Source organism: Apteryx rowi, unplaced genomic scaffold (assembly GCF_003343035.1).
Source record: "Apteryx rowi isolate R43461 unplaced genomic scaffold, aptRow1 scaffold_67, whole genome shotgun sequence".
Taxonomy (NCBI): Eukaryota; Metazoa; Chordata; class Aves; order Apterygiformes; family Apterygidae; genus Apteryx; species Apteryx rowi.
Window position 1 is genome coordinate 1,732,557 of NW_020450949.1, and position 20,542 is coordinate 1,753,098.

The 20,542-nt window shown below is 41.2% G+C and overlaps 1 protein-coding gene across 1 annotated transcript in view; it reads right to left on the minus strand.

Annotated features, from left to right (window-relative positions):
* The window catches only part of PRDM16 (PR/SET domain 16), a 228,683-nt gene that overhangs the window by 162,497 nt on the left and 45,644 nt on the right, over positions 1 to 20,542 (minus strand). Inside the window, 1 exon segment of the mRNA XM_026085670.1 lies at positions 4,913 to 4,963. Within this exon segment, the coding sequence (XP_025941455.1) occupies positions 4,913 to 4,963 (51 nt within the window).

Genomic DNA, 20,542 nt, shown 5'->3' on the forward strand with positions numbered 1-20,542 from the left:
AGCTCCAGCTTGGCCACCTTGCAGCACTGTCGTTGAGCTCTCAGCGCACTGGCACATTTTGTAAGAAAGCACTCTCCTTTTTTAAGCTAAATTTAAGCACAAAAGCAGAAGTTATTTTAAGAATAATTAAGTTCTCTCTGCTTACTAGTGGTTTTAGGCAAGTAGGCAGACTTTTAAAAACATGCACGAAAATTTTGTTTGCGATTCTTCAATATACAGAAGTGAAAGATGAAGAACATTACTGAAGTTTGGATTTTTTCAATTTTACTGACAGTTTTAGAACATCTTCTTTAGATATAGAAAATAAGTATTTTTATTATGTGTATTAAATATGGAAATGCAAATTAATTTTGTGCGAAGTGCTGCGTATCAGGAACTCTGAACAGCTCAGGTTAAAATCTCCAAGGCCATCTCTTTCTGCATGTATAATATTATGACAGACCCTGCTTAGGCCTGAGGGTGTACGGCCTAGCTAGTAATTGCTCCACAAAAGACAGTTAACAGTTCCCTTGCTCTTCTCTAACTACCTTCCTGACTGCTTATTGAAGTCTGATTTCTTACTCCTCTGGGTCGTCATTCATCAGCCCTAGAGATCCCACAGGGAGAGACCGACCAGACCTTTCCATATCCCTCGTTGCCAGAGGCCATTTCTGACGGCCCCTGATATAGAAAATGTCTTCACAGCTATCCGGTGGGACAAAGTATGGTTATAATACCCAAATAATCATTTTGCAAATTATCATAATTATCAATCAATCATCCAGTGTGAACAATGTGTTTCTGAAGTATCAGATGGTTTCCGTGACCTGTAGCATTTTGTATATAATATTAAACCTAGAGGGATTTATGGACCTATCTTGCTTCCTATCTGTAGTAACAAAACATTGCTAATTTTTTACTTTTGTTCTAGGAATGAAAGCTTTCTTTCTATCTAGTTTCTTGTTTACTGCTTGATACTTGCTAAGAGGTCAAGATATCTAATCTCACACCGTTTCTAACAGTAATGTTATTTGGAAAAAATCTATGTTATTTGGGAGAAGGAGATGAGAGAAGGTGCTGAATAAATTACTTTTAGTTTATAACGTCATCAGTACTGCATTACTGGCTTCTTACATTTTGCAATATAAAAATGGAGTCAGCCAAAGTAGGGGGAAAATTGTTTTTGTTTTCTTTTTATCTTTTTTTTTTAAATACCAGATTGAATCCAACTCCTTTGAATCTGATAGCATCTCCTGCTCCCTGTGTAGTACATTCTTGTTAATGGATAAATTCAAGCTCTCCAGAAAGTCAAAGAATAAATTTAAAGCCTTTTGCCAAATGCCTATCCTATTGGATTTTGATAAGATGGCTATTGAGCTTTAATAATGTCTTCCATCCTTTTTCAGCTGGCCCTTAACATGTCTCTTTATTTGTCCCTAAAGCCTCTTCAGCGATGCCTTTTTATTACAAGTCTCTCAGCTTGCTCTCAAGGGAGACAGGGTCGACAAGAGTGATAGATAGATAACTCTATAGATTATCTCCCACAGATGTTTTCTCTCCAGTAGCCCCTCAGGCTATTCCCTCTAAGTAAACAGAAACTAAATAGAGAGTCTACTGAAGAGAGAAGTCCCTGAGGTCTCTTGTCACCACAGTCAGAAAAACAGCCCATCCAGGAGAGGCTGGTTAGAGGCTGTATACACGGAGCCTCCCTCCGTATGACTCTCCAACCGTCATCCAAAGTGACTTTTAGAAAAGAGATAAATACGCCTAGCATAACCCCTCAGAAAATAAAGTGTTTTGTAACAGACCCTGGCATTGTTTCCTGTCTGCGGAAGTCCAAACCCTTCATCACCCTCTCACAGTTAAATCAAAATGACAATGAAGATAATGATAACAAGACAACTTTTCGATGTATTAAATGCAGTGGAAATGCTTAGAAAAGTCAGAAAAAAAGAGAGCTGCTATGTAAACAAAATAAACGGACTGCAGGAAAATGGCTTGGAAAAAAAGAGTTTCGGAAATACGCGACAAAATATGCATGCTCACGCATAGATATAACTTGCATATTTGTGCACGTCTGAATGCATGCATTCAGTTCACTAAAAAAAGTGAATCTTCCATTTGAGCATTTCTTTCAGTCAAACAACTATTTAAAAACTAAACGAAAATGCCGAGGTGCTTATGTATATTTAGGCAAGTTAAACTAAGTATCAGTAAGCAAAGTAGGTAAAAGAAAAGCCTGGCAGGAATAAACCACATTTTATTCTGTGAAATAACACATTTTCAGATACGGAAAAATGATCATGGATCTAGGTCCTTTAATAATATTGCTAGAAATCCTAATTCTTGAGACAAACACTAACAAAAATGCAGCCTTCTGGAGTTAGCAGTCCCAGAAGAAATAAGAGTAATACAAACTGAAAAATACTGGGAATAGTGGGAAAATAATTCTTATTTAGCTCCAAGCCAAAAAAAGGCCTGCTTTATTATACAATATAATAGTGTCTGCTCTGCTGTGTCTTCAGACTTTTCACTGCCTTTTAGTTTATGAAAAGCTACATAATAGAACTTTTTTTTCTGGTAACTTAACCCCAAAAAATAGTACTGGGGTCAATTTTTAACCAGAGATAGCTTCCTGCACATCTTTCCATACATCCACTGCTGTTGTGCCTCCCTGTCCTGCTCTGTTTTATACTGTGTTTTCACAGGTTTCCTCTCCCTTCTACTAAATTTTCCTCTCTCTAGCCCTCGCTACCACCCACTTCAGAACCTGTGATACAGCAGTCAATCAAACGAGCCATGAAAATTATGGTTCCTCTGTCTGGCTCTGACTCGCCTTGCTCCTGGTTGAAGCCAGCCCACCCACTCCAGTCACACTTGTCTTCAGGCACCTTCTCACCACCAACTCGTCTCTGAAGGAGCAGGAACAACCTGAAGTCAAATCGCAACCACTGTGTCTTCAGGCAAATGACAACTGAATGACTCAGAGAGGTCAGAAAAGGAAATCTTCTCCCAGCAGGGTTTGGTACCACYGGCGTAAAACCCTCTTTAGCAAAGAGACTACTACTTACAAACAATTTTAAGATACTACAAAAACTGTGCAGAATGATTTTTCATTCTTTATTTTTCATCTTCTTCTGACTGAAAAGCTGTCTAGCAGTAGTCTCTTCACAAGCCATTAAGTTTAGACTTGAACTCTTTACCTTACTGCTTCGACCTTTTTTACCCTAGCTGTAAAACCCTACTGCCCATCCTTCAATAAATTTATCACCTCATAAACTCCCACTAGTRCTTCTCTACAATGCATTTAAAAGAAAGAAGTGCAAGGGCAGCCCCCCCTTGTCAAATATCATAATTGTCCAGTTTTATATGTGGTGTACAGGAAAATACTTGAGGACATGTGTATTTCAAAGAACTGTAGTTTTTGCAACATTCTCCTTTGAAATAAAAGTACTCAAGTGTAAATAGGTAGTCCTTTCAACGTATAAAGCCGACAGTTTAATGTTTCCTTCTACTCTCGTTTTGTACAAAGCCTTGCTGTCTTTTGGGTAGTGTGGATTCAGTGGGGTGCGGATGTGGAGTTTATTTGTGATATTGTAATTAAAGATTCTGAGAAAGGAAGAGTTCGCAGGCCAGGGCCATGGAGAGTTTACTCCATCTTTGTGATAACTGCGTTATGATAATAAGAACCTGCCACCTTGTCACCATGTCTGTTCAGACAAAAGGATCCCACTGAGGCAGAGACAAACACCAAATGAGTTACGGAGATGAACAAGGTAAAAAGTTCAGCAGTATTGCGATAGGTCCTTTTGCAAGGTCACCGGATGGTCAGAGGACTTCTCATACTGCAAACCTGAGTTTCTAAAATAAAAGCTTATTTTTCTCAACATGGTGAGAATATGTGGACATAATACCGGACATAAATGTGTCTAAATATCTTCTCCCAGACTAACTCTGGAGCCTGACAAGTATCATATTTCACTGTGTTTGGCAGAGTGACACAAGTGTTCCCTTTTAACTTTCAGAGTTAAGAAAGCGTATTGAAAATGGCCTAATTGGGTGAATAAAAAAGGCAGTTGTTGCAAGTTCCAATTTAAAACAYGTTACACTTTTAAAAACTCGTATTTTATGAATAGACCTATGAATAGCCACGATAAGACAATCACACAGGAAAAGAATTACAGCTAGCTCATTATTTCAACAAGGACACGCTACCCCTATGGACTTTTAGACAGGCTACAATCGAGTACAACTTGTTATGCTTTACCTTAGTCAAACCGTTAACCAAGGAGAGCCACGGAAAACAACGTCATTTCAGTGTTACTGAGAATAACCCGCACCAAAACAGTCGAGCGGCTACTGGAACGCGTGGCGTCGAGGCACCTCACAGTTACTACGTCGGAATTTATACAGCTGCCCTGTATTTGCAACACGTTTTCCTCTAGTCAGCAGCGCAGCCTAAGCATCACGACGTGAGGAAGAGCGCTGGCAGCAGATCGCACTAGCTAAATCCTACCCCTTCATACATCTGTTCCTAGTACCTTGGCCTTCGCATAAGCCGCATTTACTTGGTGAACTGACCCCTAAAAATTTAGCACCGTTAAGAAAGGACCAACATCATCTCTTATACTGAAATAGAGATAAATGAAGATTTTAGGTTTGGAATGGTAGTTGTTCATACTGCAGCTGAAGCAAGGAAAACTTCAAATTATTATTTGCTTTTGCATAAATATTGCAATCACAAAAAAGACACAAAAATACGCCAATGAAACTTCAATACTCAGTTCATAAAAGCAATAGCAAATACTGGAAAATTTTTAAGACATTACTACGATACACAGCTTTGCTTAAAAGTAAAAAGAGAAAAAAGGGTCAAAGTGTATTTCAAAGCCAAACGATAAAACAACTTGCATAAGATTAATCCATATCCTACCTTTTTTATATTGCCCTCTTGGGAAGTCACCTCAGGATCAGTCAGCATCTGCTAAGAGAAAACAAACAGAAAAAAACTAAAGTCAAACTACAGCTAAGAATGTCATAAAATAATAAAGTTCATTATTACACATAAAGGCCAAAACACTCAACTCCAACAGGGCTCCTCAGCTGCTTTGGGAGCGAGACGGAAGGCTCGTACCAGCACCACTGTTGCGTTCTCCCACGCGTTTAGATTTTCGGAGGCTGGCTCAGCCCTGGCTGACCCGTGCGCGCTCCGCGCTCCCGAAAGGCAGGCGGCTCGGCCGGGGGCGCAGCGAGGGGGCGCCCGGCAGGCTCCCCAGCCCGGCCCCACCGGCAGCCCTCGGAGCAGCGGGGCGGCGTGGGCCGACGGCGGCGGCGCTCTCGACGCCCGGCAGCTCCGCGTGCCGCCCCGGCGGCCTCTTCGGCCAAGGCCTCCCCGCGCGTCCTCTCGCGGCCTGCAGCCGGGCGGTCCGGAGACAACTCGGAGCGCGGAGGCAGCTCCTGCCTCGCTGCCGCTTACGGGCGCTTGACGCGGGCCGGGTGCCGGTCGCGCTGCCGCCGCCGCCTCTGTGCCGCCAGCAGCCGGGCCCGAGCCCTCCCATCCCTCCTCCGAGCCGGCGCGCGGGGCTGCAGATCATTCGCAAGCTGCTGCGCTCTGCCTCAGATCGGATCTGGGCCGGCGGGCAGGCCAAGGGCCGAAGCTTCATATAACGCTGCGTAGCTCCATCAAGACAAACACGCGACACGAGGACTCGACCGAGCGGCCTGACCCTAAGCATGCGAATAGCTCCACCGACCTCCGCGGGGATCGCAGACGTGCAAGGTTAAACGCATGCCCAAGTGCTAGCGCAGGGTCCGGGTGCTCTAGGCCTGGGCAGCGTGTTCTGGCTATCAAAGAACAGCAAAGCAGCTAAAAGGAACAGCGGTCAAAATGCAAAGAAACTGAAAACAAAATGAGAACGGCCACATATTTTAAAGGAATTTTACTTGGAGAAAAAGGAAGGAAAGGGCCAAGTCCTCTCTTGGCATAGGCTGATTTGATTCTGACAAAACCAAGGAAGCTACTTTGCAATTCAGCAGCAGCTGAGGATTTGGCCCAAGGTTCTTGGGCACCTTTGACCATGTCAGGGGAGATCAACCGATCTACAAATTTTGAAAAATGTTGGCAAATGTTTCCAAGTTCAGCTGTAATAACAACCTGTCATATTTTATATAGTAGGAATCCTAAACTACTCTGTATTTTACAACAGTTTTAATAGATACTGAAACTGCGGTTTGGAAAGTAGCTGACAGCAAACAGGACCAAGAGGCGAACAGCAGAGCCACAAAAATCCGTGTGTTCACATGTGCACGCCTGTGCACACTCGACATCACCACGGAGTCCTGGAAGTTCAATACACGGTTAGAAGCACGTGCCACCAAGGTGCTGGGGAATTGTTCAGAAGTGCAGAGCGCTCGCAGCTCCTATTACTTTCACTGGAAACCAGTGACCCTCAAAAGTCTTCTGAGAATTAGGCCATGAACCTTTCAGAGCCGTAATATAAATATACCTATGCTTAAATGACTTGAAAGCCTTCATGAAACACTGCTGCTTCCAAATGAAGACACAACTATACTTATTATATGCAAAGTATCTTTAAATACAATCGGTGAAGTATGTGCAGAGTGCATAATCCACCTATTCGACATGACCATAAACGTAGAGGGGAAAAAAAAATAAAATGAAGTGCAAATTGGGCTGTGGTAGAGCCTTATATAAACAGGCTTAACAGTCAGGAATTCCTGAGTCTGAATCTAAATGCCAACACAAGMTTCCTTTTTTTAGTTTGGGTAGACCTGGTGCTCAAGGGACAAGTTCTGTTCCTCAAAGAATATTTAACTTTTTTTTCTTCAATTCATAACAGATCCCAAATTTCAAAATTCCTGGAGAACAGAATTTCTGTAAAAAGTGTTTCATACTCATCCAAAAATTTTGTTTCTACAGAAAAGTATCACTGCCTTTTTATATAAATGTTAACATAAACTGTGATAGAAAAAGTGAAACAAAAAAAAAGCTTCAATTTGAAAAATAAACTTGTTCATTCAGGAAATTGCTAAATGGCATATTTTTGATAAGCTGAAATATTTTTTCAGTTTCCTTCTAATACAGAATTTCTGGGAAAAGACATCCTGATTTCATGAAGAATTTTAATTTCGATGAAACCATATCCACACCCAAGCTATCAGAACATTCACACGTGGGAAAAGATTTTAGCAATGGTGGGAGATTTGGAACTATTTTTAGATGATATTTCTCATCCTTCCAAACATAATATTTACACCAGACTTTAAAAAAGAAAGATGATCATGTTGAAAGTGCAGCAGTAGGGGACTGAGTTCTGCCACAGACTTTCAGGATATGTCCCTTAACCTGAAAGTGCCTACATTTTCTATTTTTCCTATTTGCCCATGCAGGTAGAGAAGGCTGAGGGTTTGTCAGGGAAATAGATTTTTTTTTTCCCCCAGAAGAGGCAAATCAAAGTCTACTGCTGTCAAACCATAAGCAGGGTTCTGACAGAGCCTTCAGAAACCTTCCAGAGCTCAGGGGGAAATTTCAAAATTCCTCTTCTGTATTCCCAGTTTGGAATGAAAACTTTTTGTAAATTCCTTTCCAGTCATATGAAAATTCAAGAGTTAGATCAGCTCAAGGAGTACGGCTTCTTTTGTTTGCACGCTGTAAGCTCGGAGGGGCAAAGACTTTCTTCTGAGATCTTTCTCTGCAGCAAAAGGAGATGCTGACAAATGCAATACAGCGATGTAAATAATATCTCCTAATTAGAAGAGAAAGAGAGAGAAAGTAAGTACCAGATGTGATGTTTATTAATAAGAATAACAAAAGATACTTTGAAAATCTACTCATTAGGTAATTTTAGCTCAGGCTGGACTTCATCTTATGTGAATGCYGTAATACTAAATACAGTGCTTGTCATGCACAGTGGGCTGTAGTTTTGCAGTTAACACAGATGTTCTTAAATGTACTCAAAATTTACACCATATGCTTTTTCTATCAACTGATACGTTGATTTTAGCCAAAAGAAAGACAACATGTCAGCAGCAGCCATGTTAGAAAAACTTGTGTTTTAGGAATCTGGTTGGAGGTATCTCTCCTCTGACTTTTGATGAATTTCATGGCATTTCTCTTCCTGGGTTCAGAGAACTGGTGGCAACAAAATCCTGACTTAGTTACATTATTTAGGGATGTGCTATAATTTTTGCAAAGCCTCCTGAATGTATACTAAACATGTCAAGTAACACCATGTGATTCTTTTTGAAAAACAGTTTACAAGCTGGCATTCTCCAGCTGCAGTTAACCCTAATTTGATTACATTACCGAGACAGATCACAATGAGCTTATGTAAATAGTAATGTTATCCATTCATTCCGTGAGCTCAGATAAACTGTCATTAAAAAAAAAAAGCTTAAATAGGCATGGCTTGATGTATTTAGCAAACTCTGAAGGCAAAGATGACAGAGTAGAACCTGCCTCTGTTATATCACTGCGAATCTTGATTTTTATGAAGTAATTCCAGAATTGCACCAAATTGGAGGTAGAAGAGAATGTCCAATAATTTCACAGAAGTTAGTATGTAGATAACAACACTTTTCAAAATTACTTTTTATTTGTTATCATTCCTGATTCTTTAATAAGACCTCAATACATGAAAGGATCACATCACTGCTGAAGTCAGGGAGACTTAAGCAAGTGCTTAAACATGTGAACCACCGCTTAAGTATCTGCTCAAGGCCCACACTTGCAAAGCTATTCTGCTCTACGTCCACTTTGTATTAGCTCCTTGCAGTGCCCAACCCTGATTAGCCCAGGTGCACCATTACATGGACATTGCTACAGCACTTGCAGCTCTGGAGCCCAGGTTGGGCCACCTGCACTGCCTTGATCCTACCTCTTCTTCAGGAAATGCCATGCAGCTGGCAAACATTGATCTAGACCATAAAAAACTATCTTAAAAACAGTTATTTTGCCTTAAATTAGACCAGGGACTGACTCTTACTTGAACACAAGCTCACATTAATATTTCAGACAAAATCACAGGTTGTGTCTCTACTGTGCCTAATTTGCTGTTGTTAATGGCTAAGTTATTCTGCTTGACTGAGGCACCACAACTACGCTGCATGATCATCCTGGACACATGTGAACACTAGGACATGCACAGCAAACATCTTCTTCCAGCTTGTTACAGGCATTAAAAAATAAACGTCTCAGCTGGGCTGCTGAGGAACGTTCGTACCGGAACAGTGTCCCCAGCCTGATACGGTGCATCCTAGTCCTCATCAGGCATCTGCCACCTCCCGGAGACTGCCTGCTCTCTGAGGAGGTAATGCTGTTTGGTCGCCTGCAATATGCACCAGTTAAGGCGCACTTCATGGATCAGCGGAGCCACCTTTTCTGTCCAAACCCCAGACAGCAGCTCGGGTGTTCACGTTCTTCATCTACCTTCTGAACCCCTGTTTCAACCCAGCTCAGAAGASAACACTGTTACTAAGCTGCGAATCTTATTTAACATAATTTTCATTAATTATTCCTTTAAAGTTCTATCCTGCAAAGTCCTGAGAGCACTGGCCCTGATCCAGTCAGATATTTAAGCAAGTGAGTAGTATTACAGAAATTAACAGAAATAGAAATGTTCGCATATTTAAGTGCTTTTTTGGACTGAGCCCAGGAGCGCAAAGCACCTTGCAGGATACCGCCCTCCAGTACAGAGCACCAAACCCCATCTCAGGTACACTGTAAACATTGCCACCTCCAGATGCCTCGCACTGAGCTGCAGCACCTTAATTTCCACAGAAGAACTGATACTATTCAGGACGCTCCCCTCGCAGCACTTCCAGCGGGGTTCGCGCGGACAATCTGGGGCACTGCAAAACACAAATCTTATTTCCAGCAGCCTGCTAGCATGTATTGTCTCACTTGGCTCTAACACATATAAACATTCTTTATAACTTTTGGCCTGTCTCTATCTGGTTTTAGCAAATGTTTCAGTAACATTCCCACTCCCTGGTGTCCAAGGACAATTTTACAAGAAAAGCATGTGATGTATTTTTCATTGTTACTATTAGCCAGAGACACGAAAAGCCATTACTCATTATATTGACAAAAGCTATTGCTGCTGCAGTAAAGAGCTAATCAACTCTGCCGTTAACAGCTCTCTAGATTGCAAATAGTAAATGCACAAGCAGGAAAGGGTTTATTTGTTTATTAACAACTTTCAAAACAATCCATCTGCAAAATTTGAAATGAAACCAAAAACCTGGTTTGTGCAAAAGGTAACACTGGCATTTTCACAGAAAAGGAAAAATAAGCTGTTGCTTTTCTAGTTCTTTCATGCAGTCTGGCATTATACATAAAGCGCTTTTATAGTATGTAGCCAGGTTATCAAAAAGTCACTGCTACTTTACACGATTAACCAAATATGAACATTATCATGGATACGTTGAAATGGCATATAGAACCAATACAAAATCTGCTGAATCATATGCACCAATTTTCAAACTATCCTTAAATAAAAATTTTTAAAGATCTGTAAATTCTGTAGGTTCCGAACTCTGCTTTATATCTCTTTCTCTCTCTATACATATCTACTTTAAAAGCCTATAAAGTGAGGCCCAAAGACTAAGTTGCCTGAAGTTATATGGTAAATCAGTGGCAAAATTCTCAACCTTTTGCCCTTACTAACTGCATATAAAGCCTCCCTAGTCAATAAATTGGAATAATTAATAAACTGATTTATTGTCACCAAAGCTATCAAGTCTTGAAATACAAATGGAAGTATCAATTCTCTCCTCTGTATGAATGCTATATGGGTGGTCAAACAGGCTTGATGAGCTACCATACCTTGTGCAAAAAGCATAAGGGCATTAATCCAGTTCCCTGATGTTATTTGAGTATTGCAGGGAAGGAGCTGGTTTAATATTACTTTTAATCCAGATGCTTTTGGTGTAAACATTACCATCTGTAGTTTGCATATCTGTTTTCACCTTCCAGTGCAAAGATACACTCTTTCCCTGAGCTTCCTTATGTTCCCCAAATCCTGTCATGCTTAATGGCCATTTTCGATACATTTTCTCCTCTTTGAAATACAACATTGAACCCCTTGTCTAGGCATGCCTTTAAAATAAGCTCATCCCAAGACCCCTCAAGGTGGAGTTATGGAAAAGGTCAGAAATCATATATGTTGACGAAGGTCAAACGAATTGATTTAAAAAGCACTATAATGCTACTTGCGCATACAAGACTAACTCTGCTGGTAAAAGACTCTGAAGGAACGTGGGTTTGTGAGGACAGAAGAACTACATGAGCACTATATTAAAGAAAATACATAGCAAATACGTATAAACCTAACCTGCCTTCCCAGGAAGCAGGTTTACACAGTGTTTCTTTACTGCCATTTGGTTTTCCACTGGGAAGCTGTCCCATCCCTACATAAACTGGTAAAGAATAAGCCTATTCCAAACCTTCCTACCTCCTTGGCATTTCAGACCAAGGAGGACGAAAACTGCGAGCAGCCCGGCACGGGCTCGCCCTGGTGACGGCAGTAAGCACGCTGCCGAAGCTGGCGTTCAGGTGCTGGAACGGTCCTTCAAAACACATCAGCTAGCAGCCCCACAGTAGCTGTGTCAGAGACAGGATGGTCTTTCACAGCAGAGCCAGACAGAGAAGGAACCCACAGAAATAATTCTTATGCACTAAAACAGTTTTCTATTAGGTATATTTTAAAAATGCAGGCATCTTGTATCATTTCATTGCCAACAGTTAATGAAAAGTTTACATTTTCTGCGGTAAATAATTTTGTGAAGCACTACTGAATCAAGGAGATTTTCAATATCCTGTCTTGGGAATTTCCAACAAATGTGCCTGGAATTAAGAGGAAAGGGAGGAAAGCTCTTGTCTGCAGGGAAGAATTTCCTTTCCCGGATGGGTGAGTGAAGGAGGATGAACAGCGCTGCTCTGACTGGCAAGAAACAGGCCCAGGGCTGAAAGGAGCACAAAGAATAAACCAGCTATTCACTGCTAAGGGCAACCCTAGCACAACTGGGAACACTCAGCCAAACGGAGCTTGTGGACCAGTAAAATCCGTAAAGCCATGGTATGCGCTCCACAGACCATTTTATAACCATTTATTTTTCAGTTGAAAGTCTGAACAAAAAGGTGGTCCAATCCTGCATGAAAAATGTTGAAAATTAGCAGGGATCCATGGTCCAAATTTTCTGGCTACCTGTCTCAGCGAGCACCTCTGCGCTTGCTTATGCCTTACGTCTCGTCTGGCTTTACAGAGGAATTTTTCCTGGTTGCCAGATTTCAGGAGAACAAACCGCACTCTGTAGAGGTGGATCATTACAGGTTATTCAAAAAGGTGTTCCAAAGAAAGGAACATCCTAAGTTAAGGTTTAGTAACAAAGAGCACCTTCTTAGGACAAGAAACAAACTTCTATGCATTCAGAATGGAGCAGGAAAACATCAGGGTTAGTTGGTGGTGAAAAAAATGAATGTCAAACATTAAGAATAAGTTTAAGAATAAAGCCGGAAAGAAAGAAAACATTCAATTTCCACCCATGGGATCGTAATTTCTGTATCGCATTTTAAAGACCTAACTCCTCCATGACATTGTGACCAAGTTCTACTGCAAATACCAGGAAGTTAGATGGAATCTAATGGAGAGCATTTGTAATAACTTCAATAAGCTGAGGACTTGAGACTTTCAGCCAAGACAAATAAGAGAGGGTACTGATTAGTAAATGTCACCATTTCTCTTGCCAAGCACTCAGCGGCTGGTGATAGGAGAGTATTAAATATAATCGCACAGTCTTTAGGGGCTGTTTGATTTTATACTGCATTCTTATCAGGTTCTTAAAGTCCAGTGTTAATGAGCATGAGAAATGCACTTGATAGTCTGGCAGTTCTGCTAAAAGAGGAAGTAGTTCATTCATTCCACGTATTCCCTGGATCCAAGTAAGAGATGCTTTTCCCTTTCATCGGATTCCAAAGTAGGGAGTCCTCCATCTATTCTTCTTCCCCATTTCAGTGACCTAACATCACCTTTAACAACCTTTTATTTATACTTTATTTACTTAAATAAAAATAGGTTTCACCAACTACAGAGAACGAAAGCTTTAAGGATCCTGGAGCGCAGACAAAACATTTAGGTAGTAAGCTCACATCGTTGCATTCCTTTTTGCATCCCAGAGACCCGCTCTTGAAAAAAGAGTAAGTCCCGATTAGCAATATAAGCCTTCCCAGGAATGCTAAAATATTGGGGAAAACTACAGAAACAATAATAAATGTTATTGTTCAGATTCTCAGTGACCCATCAGCTGAAGGAAATAACAAATCCAGACTGACAGTATGTTTTGAGAACTCTAATTGCGTTTCAAATATGGTACTGATGACAGCATTAAATACTTAGCTAGCAAAGTAAAGACTGGTCAAAGTCCCACCACAATCAACTAAAAACTAAWCGTTTTTAGGGAGAAACGGGGCCACCTTTCCTAGGCCTGAAAATGCGAATAATGAGTCCCATTCACCAGAATGAAACTAGGTGTTACTCAACGCACAGGTGGAAGAATCAGCCCTCACCTTTCTCTTTCCTACGAGCATAAACTCAACCGACATTATTTTTGGTGGAAGCAGACTATAGTCCATGTTACATATTTTCCTTGGAGAGCTGAACTCCATACCTGGCAATTTTTTAAATGAATTACAGGGCTTTCTTCTCAAGTGTTAAGGCCTAATTTTCACTGTAAAATAACTTTGTTTTATATAACTCTTTCTTCCCCCCTCCTTCTAAAATTCAGCGAGAAAGTCACTGTTTGAAAAGGTCACTCTAAAAATTCCAAGACAGGATCATTAAAGGTGATCTTTATGGGAAAGCATCCATGTAATGGGCTTGCCAGCAATGCAATCTCCCTGATACGTGCAATAGGATTTGGGCAGAAGAGGACTGCAGCAACAATAATACCACAGAAGCTCATTACTTGACCGGAGAAGGAACACAACAGAAGTTTCTCTTGAAATGAGACCAGAACATGGAATTTTCCCAGAAAAAGAAAGGAGGACACAGTGGAAAGTCAGGCATGGCTCTGACTGTCAGTCACATCCAAAGACCTCTTGAATTAATCCTAGTTCTTTTGCAGGATGTTAAATTATCCATCCAAAGGAGATTTAGCTAAGAAGTTAGATACAAAATCCAAGTTCTCTCAAAGTTCAAGAACTTCAGAATACTCTACCATATGAGCAAAGGCCAGGCACAATGTCTTAACCTGAGGAACAAACAATATCCAGAATCCAGGGATGAATTTGACCTTTCTGGACCTCTAAATCATTTTATTTAGCAATAACTAAGTGAATAGCAAAATAAAATAAGAAAGTAGTTTAAAAAAACCCACCTTTTCTCCCACATACAAAACATTTTTGAGGACTGAAAATATTCAGAAGATTTCTTTTTTTTTTTCCTGATTCTGTACTTTCCGCTGAACAGAAAGTGGATGGCTCTGCATGCACAAAGTACTGTTTTCTGCTATAGCCATTAAAGAAAAGTTCTTCTTAATTTTGCATCTCAGCTGCAGAAGCACAGGAACATTAGAAGTGCTGCAGAAATTTTCATTACATTTTACAAGATTTTACTCTCATCTCTATAATAAGATTTCCCAAACTGCCTAGATAACTTTCATCAGCTAATTGTATGGGTACAATTATGCCTTTTGGAGCTCCATTGCTGAATTCCTACTGCTTTCGAAGGTACCACTGAGTAAAGGGTCTTTTCATTAGTTGCCAGGCTTGGCCAGAAACAGAATGTACCTGAAATTTCACATCTTAAAAAAAAAAAAAAAAAAAAAAAAGTTTTTCTCAACATTTTCAGAGTAATCTTGAATATCCAAGGGAACAATAAATTTGGCAGGTAATTAACAATTCCTACCTCTAATGAGACAGGGAATAGTCAAGGAATGGTCTATTGTCTAGTATTTTGCCACTTCTTCAGACATTGCCCAGAAAAAGAAAAAAAATGTAAGAGTAAGCAGGAAAAAAGGAAAATTTTAAAATTAATTTCTAAATATTATTTTCAAAATGTCTTTATAAATATAATCTTGAACTCTTTTTTCCTAAAGGGAAATTTCATTATAAAATTGAAGCACAATGATTAATATATTCAAAATGGCAATATAGCTGTAAGAGATCTTCTGAAAAGGTGAAAGGGACACTTCACTATGCCTAGCAATAAGAAGCGCGTACAGTCTAAGGGTTAGAACCAGTCAGAAGTATTTGAATTGTGTCTGTATTTACTCAGCTTGCTCATGTGCAAAACTGGGAATATGACTAGCAGACATTTATGCTAAATAAAATATGAGCTGCTCTGACAGAATGTGTTTCAGAACTGTAAACCAGTTATTTTCACTCAAATATCCACAGAAAAGATAGGTCTGCAATGGAAGTTTAGGGTCATCAACTCTAAATTCTGTCTGCCTCAGGACTACATAACACAATCACTTAAATAAATGTAACTACAGCTATTTATTATCTGAGCAAAAGATCATCTCAGAGAGTGAAATGTGATGTTTTGGTTAACAGATAAAGCTTTGCTGTCTGCAGCAATGTAATCGAACTGGATGGTTAGCTTTAGTCATATACGATCCATCTATCTTTTGTTCTCAACCCTTTTTAGTTATAAATATGGCTTGATATTGACAGAATAATAAAAATGAACTTCCTCTGTACTTCATATATTGATAACCTGTTTGTTAAGATGATCAGTAATAATCATAAGTAAATAAAGAGAGATCATACATCTTCTGGTAATGGCAACACTGACATGCACTCGCTCTGAAGTATGGGGACCTCTGGGCTTAGGCTGAAGAGCTCATACTTCATATTAAATTGCAGGCTTACTATCCAGGACACATATTGACATATAAATCTATATAGGGCAATGCACTCCAATCTTAGCCTCGTACCTGTTATGACTAAGATACCTTACAAAATACCCGCAAACGGAGGAAGGGTATTGAAATGGATTCAACAAATACACCAGCTAATCCCCAGAATAATTCAGTATTCAAATACCGGTCATTTATGTCTCCCGTTGGGTGATGTTCACATAGCGCTAACCAACTGCTTTGCCTCATTCTTGGTAGGTATCACTGGGAGTGCATTCATTTCCAATTCTGTCCGTTTTTCTTTTTTTTCGCCTCAAAATCCCCTTGATCATATGACAAAGTCTTGTCAGTGATGCCAAAATTTATTGGCACTGGTCTCAACACCAATCTCTCCATGGTTATAGCTGTCAAATAATGGAACCGCGACAAGTACCACCAAGGTAACAGATTTTCTTCTTCAGGTCTCAAGGCAGAGAGAAGGGCCAACTGGCTTTGGCTTCTCCCATCACCCGCGCTACATGATACAGCCTCCATGCTTATATAATTGTGATGCTTATACAGTTAAGGATTTGAGAAAGAACAGAGGAAAAAATGACCTAACTGCATTCTCCTCCTTGCAGTCTAAAGAGACAACAGTAAGAACTGTGAATTATTTTACCGCATTTAAAGAGCATATAACCAATAAAATAAATTTTTCATAGGCACGCTTGGCTCTCAAGCTAAATCTTTTCTCTGCCCAAATAACACGTAACTTTGCTGAGCTCACTTAAGGCGTTCTAGTCACCCGTATGCAAGTATGCCACATCGCAAGCACAAACACAAAAGCAAACCTGCAATTCACTGCGCACAGAATTTGCCAAAAATCCAGCTCAGTAAACTGCATCTGTACCTACTGCTTATGCTCAGTTCCATCCAAATAACGGCCTGCAGCGCAGTGCAACCATGCTAGGGCACCAAAGCAGAATAGCTGAGCTGTGACGTGTAGATTTTTGATCATTAATCACACTTGAAGGAAAATAAAGCCAATACGCACCGTTCCCACCAACTTCCAAAGTTTAAAGYGGGAAATGCGCTGTCTCATTTAGCAGCTCCGTTTTGCTGCTCAGCCTGTGAAAGGAAGGCATGAAAACAGCAGCCTTCCTAATGGCTGGCACGGTGCGGGGCCGGGGGGAGGCTGTCTGGGAATGCATCCCTGCCTGGCACCCAGACGGAAAGGATGGGATATGTCAATTTGATACCCATCAGCAGTATAACCTAACCGTCACTTTAACATGACAAGGTCAGAGTCCGCCAGTGCGATGCGGTAAGAAAAACAGCCCATTAAAGCCTGAGGAGAACTGGAAGAGAACCATACGGCTGTTACGAGAGGTTCAGCTATTTACTTAGCGGAAGATGCAGACGTGCGGTGCTCCTTTATCGAGACCATTTCACTAAGGGGGTTTTTGAAAGAAAAACAGTAAAATGGTGACTAGCATAGCCACCATGGGTACCTGCAGCAGAAAGCTTGAAGGAAGCCTGCGTCGCTTAACTCTTGTTTAATTTAACAGAATACATCTTTGGTGAACTGAAGCTGCGAAGAGCCGTGCGCAGGCTCTAAACAGGAGGCAACTTTCTAGACTGGTGTGATGCTTTCCTGGTAGGAGCTATGTTTACCACAAGGAGAAGTTTGGGCTATCTCATATTGCCACTTGTCCTCAAGATCCACTGCAGCTCAAAACCAGGATACTTGCTTGTTTTGAGCTGGTAAGCTAACCTGGAGAAGTTACCAGTAGTAACGTGTCGTGCGAGGAAAGAGAACAACAGATGGACGGAGAAAGGACGCTTTGTCTTCCTTCACTCAGAAGTAATATCAAGGAAATGATTTTATCCATAAAGAAAAGTTAACACGGAATTATTCTATGGACTAACTTCAAGCATCGGCAAAATCAGTCGCTTATTTAAAAAGCATACAACGTTGTTTTATCTGAATTGATAGGGGGTGCCAGGTGAGTTCACTTTTAAGAGCTGTAGAAACAATCTCAGACAGAACTGGATAATATTATGCTTGGAATGATAATATTGTGTTTGGAAAAGGTCAATATTTTATTTAATCAGCCAGACAGAGAGTGGGTGGCAATTTCAATGCATTTTCTTGAGACAGGAATTCAGGGAGTCCAAATGGAAACCAGCTTCTGTTCTTCTCCTGGGCCACTTATGACTTCTACAGGTAGAAGTCTGTGTTTAGGGTGCTCAAGGCCATGGCACAATAGGGCTGCGTATAGCTTGAATGCTTCTCCCTAGAGAACGCCACCTCAAGTGGCTATAGCTGCACTCTGCATCTAGTTTGTAAACCAGCCATGTTTCGGGAACTAACAAAGCAGAAAACTAATTACAAGTGCAAGCTAAAAAAATGAAAGCTAAGGTGATCTTTAATCTTTAGAGCATCTGTGAAAACAATAAATGTGAATCATTTCTCCAAATAAACCTATGACTGTGTATCACATGCTATGCTGCGTATTGTGCTTAACAGGGAGCATGCAGAGTTTTCACTCTCAAGCATACAAAACAGCGACTGAGACATAATACTTCATGGCCATGAGACTGCTGGCTGGTTTGGTCCCATTTCCAAAACTTCCTAAAACAAAGTTAGCCATAAAAATTCAAGGACAAACAAGGACAAGGAGAGAGAGAAGTTTTAACTAAGATCTTTAACTGAGCAGATACTTGGCATTTGTCCTGAGCAAGTTTCTAGAAAGAATGGAACCTTAAGAATAAAACCCTCAAAAGGCTTTTAAAGTTACTCCCRGGAGAAGTGACTAAAACCTCCTAGTTAGAATTGGAAGGATTCACCGAGGCGCTCAAGAACTTCCGAGCTGCAGGCCCGTGAAGATGCGAGCTCGTTACAAGCCCTTGCACTACAGCTGCCATCTTCCACCGAGTTCCCGGCAACTCATTCTGGCCAGACAAGCTTTCGCACGCTCTACACAGGTGGAGACGTCCATCTCAAAACCTCAAATCTGCTACCGTTTTCCTTCTTCCATCACTGCATCAGAAAAAGACTACCCACAGCTGAAAATCTCCCTGAACGGTTGTCAGGTGTAGCTCCATACCCCTCCGTACTGCACATTGTATTGGAGACAAATTCCGGCCCTTACGAGCCACCTTGGGATGTGGCATTATGACTGAGATACAGAAGCCTTTGCTTAAGCTTCTGTCGCCACACTGAATCCCATAGGAAAAGCACCAAGGATCCTTCCCTTTCCCTTCCCTTCGTTTTAGGTACAGCACCAGGTACAGCCGGGTGCCTGTCTTTGTCCACCCAGGGAATCAAAGGAAGAAAAGAGGCCTGAAGCCTAGGAGAACCGGCAACTGGGTGTCAGCACAGGCACCACAACGAATGAGAAGAGACGCAGCGCTGACACTGCCAGAGGCTGAACCACGCGTGTCCAGCGCACCGTACTCACTGCCCAGCTCTGCTGAACGCCTCGAGCTCTGGGCAAAGACACCTTCACTTTCTCCATCATGAATCGCTCCTTTCCCCAAACTGAACAGGTCCACACACTTGTCTTTTCCAGAGGACCTTTCCATAGTACAACTCATTCTTTTGCTCTGCCCTTGAACCTACTTCTGCCAAAATGTAAGTTGAGGCACCACCCCACGGGGTTTTCCATGGGGATGGCATCGTCCCATCTGCTTATATAACAACTGTATTTCCAATATGACCCGAAAGAATGTGTTCCTTCCTTATTCTCACATTCTGTTTGCTCTTCCAGCCAGCTGCTGAGCTCATATCACAAAGTTTGGGGGATCTGGGGGTTTTGGTTTGCTTCAGAGGTACCTACGATAACAAAATGATGGGATATGTGAAAACGGGATTGACAGTAGTACAACACAGCACAACTTCAAACTATCACATACCACAAAAAATACTGTACATTTTCTTTTCCATAGTGCTTTGATGCAAGCCTGATTATCAAAAAGCTTCATACTGAATGTGAGACTAAAGCACTTTTTTAACTGCTAGTCCAAAGTAAATAATAACCGATTTGAATATAGTTGGAGATTCTGTCTTAATCACCAAATAATCAGCATGTGCCATCAAGGAAACTGTTGCTTTGTGGGAATAACACAACGACAATTTAACAGTCTTACAAACTCGGCCCTTGTCTTCCTCAACAGCCCRAAGCTCTGGGGGCTGAGAAAGTGCAAAGCAAGCATTGCAAAGGAGCAAAACTCCCCGACGCTCCTCAGTCTCCACTGCTGGGGCACCAGGGTCAGTTGGTCCTGTTTTGACTTAGGGAAGGAAAGGGTGAAGTCATTAGCAAAGGGCTGCAGCGATTTCCCCAAATTTGCCCATGGCACCTGTTCTAACTAGTTTGGAAACTGATCCAAATCTGGCGAGTCTGACAGCCCCCGGCTGCTCCTCCTCCCAAGACCCACAGGCGAGCAGCTGTAAAATGAATATTGGGGGGGTTGTGCCCATCCTCAAGTTCATGCTCATACATTCTTCTGTTCAGGGCTAGTTCGTAGTGCTTTGAATATTTGGCAGCTGAGTTTGCTAGCATTTAGAAAATTCCCTAAGAGACTTTGAGACTTGGGATGAGCTGGCAGTGTCTTGGATGTGTTAAAGTATGTCCCCTCACTATACCCTTCCATTCCAGGCCTCCTAAATATTATCACCTTTTATTTAAGGTGTTTGTTGTTC